Raw genomic sequence first — 5,922 nt, forward strand, 5'->3', positions numbered from 1 at the left:
TTCTGTCCCTATGTCCTAATTTGGTTGTCTCTCTGTCTGTGTTGTCTCTGTCCTAATCTCCTCTTCTTATAAGGACACCAGACATGTTGGATTAGGGACCATCCTAATGGCCCTATTTTAAAATAATTACCTCCGTTTCCAAATACAGTCTTATATCCAAATACAATCACACTCTAAGGTACTTGGGGTTAGAATTTCAACATATGAACTTTGTGGGGACAGAATTTAGCCTATAACACCGAGTTTCTATTGGATTGTTTGACCTTTCTGATTGATTTTTTAGGGTGCTCTGGATATATTAAAGAAATGGAATTCTATGCAGTTAACAGAAATAGAATGAATCAACTTAATATGTACTAACATACAACAATCTCCAAGATATATCATTAAAATTTTTAAAAGCTTAAGGACAATATATACAGCATGCTATTATATATATGTGTCTACAACTAGAATATCTCTGGAAAGATCAACAAGAATCTCATAACAGTAATTGCCTCCCAGAACAATAATTCCTGGGGAGAGGAACTAGGTGGCTGGGGCAAGAAAGCTTGTTTCTTTGTGTGTGCATATGTACCTTTTTGTAACTTTGCAATTTCAATATTATGTATGTATTGCCTATTCAAAAAAGAAAATGAACTTACACACACACTCACACACACACACAGGCTGTGAACAGAGGATATGGAACAAAAGGAAAGGAGAGGACCAGGAAGAAAGTCTGGAAGCACAGTGGGTCCCAAATCTAGACCAAAAGGCAAGGGCAACTCAAATTATAGAGGCAGAGCTTCCAAATCCCCAATGTTTGAAGCTGGCTCATTCATCCATTTATTTACCAAACATTCATGAGTGTCTTTCATGGACCAGGCAGATGTTAGATGTTCAGACACAGACACTGGCTCTGTCCTCAAGGAATTCACTAACTGGTGGGGGAGAGAGGGAATAATCAGACTATTGTCATGTTGAGTCTTGGTGATAACAGCTGTAGAGGATACTACGGAAGCACTGAGGAAAGGCAATCAACCTAGCCTGCATGGGATACAAAGAGGAAAAAAAAAGACTTCCCACTGGAACAGATAATGCTGGCCTCTTCCTTTGGCCCCCAGATCTTCTACCAACACCATATTTTTCACTTAGCCCTTTCCTGCTGGGGAAGCAGTCTGAATAGTCTTCCTATTGCCCTTGTTCCTGCAGAACAGCTGCAGGAGCCCCGAGTCATCATGAAGTCTGTGAACATGTCTGAGAACGCCTCCTGTAACATCACCCTTGTATGCTCCGTGAAGGGGGCAGGGGAAGATGTTCAGTACTACTGGACTTCGAGGGATCCCCATGCTTCTGAATCCTGGGGGGGGCCTAGTCTCACCATCTCTTGGTTGCCCTGTGACCCAAACCTGCCATACATCTGCAGAGCCAAGAACCCAGTCAGCCAGAGCAGCTCCCGCCCTGTCCATGCCTGGCAGTTCTGTACAGGTAACTGGCTCCACTGAGGCCCTCCAGGGGATTCCAGAAACAGTCTAAGTAGCTATAGAGCCTAAACCCCAGGATTCTGGCAGGACACAGATAAGGTAGGGAGGTAAGAGAACAGGCCCGAAAATCCCTTTTTCTCTACCCTCAGGAGCCTGAGAGACTGGTAGGGGACTTGGGAACTCCCAGGGCACTCTGAAACTCCAAGGGTCTATAACACAAGAGAGGGAAAGAGAGTATGGATGCAGAAATCCAGATTGCTCTTTGCCTGGGTAGGAGTGTCTCGTAGGGTGTCCTTAGAAGGGCAGAGAGGGCAGGAGAGGACTGGATATGCAATGGGCAGAGCCAGGTGCATACCTGTGCATGACAAGTGGTCATGGGAAAGCAGCAGGGGTGCCTCATCAGAGAAAGGAAGAAGGAGGCCTGGGCAGGAGGGTGTATCAGGCTATGGTCCCCTTCGGGCAGGCTGAGGGTCAAGAGATTGAGACCAGTGGCTGAAACAGCAATGTCTCACCTCTGGCTACAGGTCTAGGAGCTTCCAGAGGAAGACCAATGGGGGAGACAGTGGCGGGGATCCTGGGGGAGTCCATCACCCTGTCCCTGGCGCTCCCGGACAGTCAGCACATAGACAACGTTGTCTGGATGTTTAACACCTCTATTATCAGCAAAGAGTGGGGAGAAGAAGCAACAGCCAATCAACTCATTAAGTTCAAGGATCCAAATCAGAGCACGGTGTGCGTCTCCAGCCAGGACTACTCCCTAATGATTGGCCAGTTGAAGATGGAGGACGCCGGCCCCTACCACGCCTATGTGTGCTCAAACACCAGAGTTGCCAGCATAAAACATATCAACCTGAGCATCTACCGTGAGTCTGAGTAGAGCGCCCATCATTAGATTCATTCCCTGGAAGGTTTCTCCTCCTTGCTGCCTATCCCATCTCCCTCCTCCTACAAAATGCCTCAGACCCACAGGACAGCTACTCAGTTCACACCAGTAAGTTCACAGGAGGACAATACAATCAGTAGCTGAGCAAATTCCTCTAGCCCAGGCCCCCTTCTTCTAGGCTTCCAGTTAAGCCTCAATCAACCAACTTCTGGTACTCGCCCTGTCCTCCTGCATTGATTACTGGGTGGGACAAGGAACTCTCCAACCCGTATTTTTATAGAACATTATCATTTTGCATAAAGGCAGAGCTGGCTGGGTACAATCACAGAAGACTGAGGAGAAAGCCTTTATTGTCCTGTGACCTCCAAGAGCTTGGAAGTCTACTTGGCTTCCTTGAGTGTGAGGGAAAGAACTCAGAATCTTCCTCCTCAGCCCTGTGCTTCACAGGAGCTTAGCTGCACAGCCTGTATAATTTATATTTGCCAGCTCCTTCACCTCTGCCATTCAGACATGGTCAACCTATCCCCTGCCTGGGCATGTTGGTGTCTCAGTACATGAGAAAAGAGTCACTGTCCATGGTCCTGTTAAAATATGCAAGTCAGCTTGTTCACTTCTATTGCCTACTGTGACTCAGATATCAAAGAACCAGGAAGATGATCAAGCAAAAAGAATAAGAAATTGGGAACAAAGAGTGCCAGTCTTACGCTGCTTTTAAAATTGTTAACATTTATTAAGTGCTTACTCTGTGACAGTGCTGTGCTCACCTCTCCATATTCCTTATCTCATGTAGGTAAACAAATTAGATGATGGGACCTCGAAATGTAAGCCTTGAAGGGCCTCAGGGCACTTGGAAGTGTTGATTGGTTTGCTTGTTCTTCACAGTATACTGTATAGAATGATGGGGTATCTTTTTTCACTTTTCATTAACCCCTCTATTTCCAAGGACCAAAGATGAGTAAAGTGATGAGTCTGAGATTTTAGATCTATCAAAGAAAAGTCCAGGTGCACTCCTGGAGGCACCTTCCCAGCCCTAAGGCAGTGTCAACCCACAACTTCATGCATATATTTTGAATGGTATATCGAATTAATATATTTTGAATGCACCCAGGGTGCAGGCCTGACTCCACATCTGGTCTGCCTTTCTCCTCACATAGGGAGGCTGAAGAAGCCAAAAGTCACCAGGAGCCTCGGGCTCACAGAGGACGGCGTCTGCAGGATCAGCCTGACATGCTCAGTGGAGGACAGTGGACACAACGTGACATACAGATGGAGCCCCCTACAGAAAGGAGCTGTCGTGTCCCAAGGGGGAGCTCACCTCAGTGTTTCCTGGAGAAGTGGAGAAAAACACCCCAGTTTCACATGCAGAGCCAGCAATCCTGTCAGCAACAGCTCCCAGCAGTTTCTTTCTAGGGACCTCTGTCCAGGTTGCTCTCCTGTTCAGCCAGACCTCAGAGCCTTAAGTCCGTGGACCCAAGAGTTTTCATTCTGAGTGGTTCTTTATAAAGTGCAGTGAGGGAGTGTGAGTGAGAGTCTTTAGAGCAGCACGTTCCAATAGAAATATAATGAAATTATAATAGGCAATTAAAAATTTTAATAGTCATATTAGAAAAAGCAAAAAGAAACAGGTAAAATTAATTTTAATCATATATTTTATTTAACTCAATATATCCAAACTATCATCAATTCAACATGTAGTCAATACAAAGAATTATTCATGACATAATTTGCATTTCAGTTTGTACTAAGTCATTGAAATCCAATATGTACTTTACACTTACAGCACATCTTAATTCAGATGCTAAATTCTCATGGGCAGTAGTTGATCTGTATTCAGATTTCATAAAATTTGCAGTTGAAAAAATATATTTATATCTGAGTTGTTCCAAATATACTTATCAGTTTTTCAATAAGGAATAGAGTAGCTGATTTTTAACTTAAATTTTAATTAATTAAAATTAAATAGACAATTTCATTCCTCAGTCATACTAACCAAGGTCACACAGCAGAAGCAGGATTGAGGCTCTGAGTTCTGTGCTCTGCTCTTCCCTAGAGAGAAGTAGAAAAAAAGAAAGGTCTACCCAGGATGTGAAAATGCTGGGTCAGGCTGTGTCTGGCAAATGGTTTTAGAGCCCTGATCAATAGTAATCTGGATTCACTGTCTAGAACTGTCCTTATGCCATTTATAGAGAGGGGCAGTGTAGTGTGATGGATAAGGGTGTTTTAGGATCTGACAGCCTGCATTCAAATCCCAGCTCAGGTACTTAAAACTCTGTGACACTGGGCAAGCAATAAACCTCTCTACCCAGGGACGGTGTCTGCCTTACTGCTATAATTTCTTGCCTGGAATATGACTGCTCAATAAATAGCTGTAGAATGAATGAATGAATGAAAAGGAATATTTCCTGCAATAGTATGGGATTTTAAGAGGCAGGTAGGATGGCCTTTATGTTTTGTCCATTGCTTGCCCCAACTCCCTTGTTGTTATTTATATTGATATCACTCAGTTCCTCTTCACAGGACCTGAGAGGACAGCACTTTGGTCTGGGCTCTCCCTGATGGTTCTTTTCACCCTTCTGTGCTTTGGGATCTCTGGCTGGTGCTTTTGGAAGAAAAAAGGACGATGTGAGTTTCTGAGATCAATGATATCTGCCAGTATGAGGCCATTTCCCTAGGACCTCTGGAGACTTCTTTGTCCTCTCATAATTCCCTCCTACCCCTTCTCTCCCAAGACCTCATTTCTTCTCAGAATGATAGGGGAGGAGTATCAGCTGGGACTCTTTAGTTGCAAATAATTGAAACCCAACTCAAACTAGCTTAGACAAGAAAGGGTGGGGAGAGGTGCAAGGGGAGTGGTTTATTATTTGGAGACTCACATAATCAGTCTATGGGCAAGGAAGAGAAGAGCTGGCCTAGAGACAAATGTCACCAGAGACTCAAAAGCCAACAGAGCTCTCCATCTCTCATCCCTATTTTTCCCTATAAGCCAGCTTAACTCTCTTAATACAGCCAGCTGAAGGGAAGGGGTGGGGGTGGAATGTACCAAAACACAGCAACTGGTAGCTCCAGACTCACACATACTAGTAGTTCTGACACCAGGAAGGGGAAAAAGATGTTTCCCCTGAAACTCCAATTTGAAGAACCTCAGAAATCTCTCTGATTGGCTCAGCTTCAGGTCATGTGACTATTGCTTGGACCAATCACTGTGGACAATGGAATGAGTGTTTGTGATTGGTAGCTCCTTCTAGAATTTCAGTATTGAAGTGGGAATGGAGTAGTTCCCAGAAAGAACAGACTGGTTAGAATATATAGGGTCCCTGGAAGAATTACTGTGAGCCAGCAAACCAACCTGATGAGTGGCTACCACAGAGGGTTTAGAGCTCTCCCTTCCAGAGAGATGGCAGGAAACTCCAGAGAATTCTCCTCAACTGAAGATGACCCTAGACTCTGGCCATCCTTTCCCATGGGCTTGTGCTCACATCAGGGTTCACCCTTCTCCCTAAAGCCTTTTCCCTTTGTCCTCAGAAATCTCTCTCTCTCTCTCCTTTGACTCTCACAGAATCAGAGACTCTTTCC

The 5,922-nt window shown here is 44.6% G+C and overlaps 1 protein-coding gene across 1 annotated transcript in view; it reads left to right on the forward strand.

Moving 5' to 3' along the window:
* The window catches only part of LY9 (lymphocyte antigen 9), a 19,076-nt gene that overhangs the window by 7,023 nt on the left and 6,131 nt on the right, over nt 1-5,922 (forward strand). Inside the window, exons 3-6 of the mRNA XM_007467104.1 lie at nt 1,195-1,470; nt 1,991-2,329; nt 3,504-3,773; nt 4,867-4,971. Coding sequence (XP_007467166.1) covers nt 1,195-1,470; nt 1,991-2,329; nt 3,504-3,773; nt 4,867-4,971 — 990 coding nt within the window. The remainder of the gene's footprint in view (nt 1-1,194; nt 1,471-1,990; nt 2,330-3,503; nt 3,774-4,866; nt 4,972-5,922) is intronic.

Source organism: Lipotes vexillifer, unplaced genomic scaffold (genome assembly GCF_000442215.2).
Source record: "Lipotes vexillifer unplaced genomic scaffold, Lipotes_vexillifer_v1.1 scaffold902, whole genome shotgun sequence".
In the NCBI taxonomy this organism is placed as follows: Eukaryota; Metazoa; Chordata; class Mammalia; order Artiodactyla; family Lipotidae; genus Lipotes; species Lipotes vexillifer.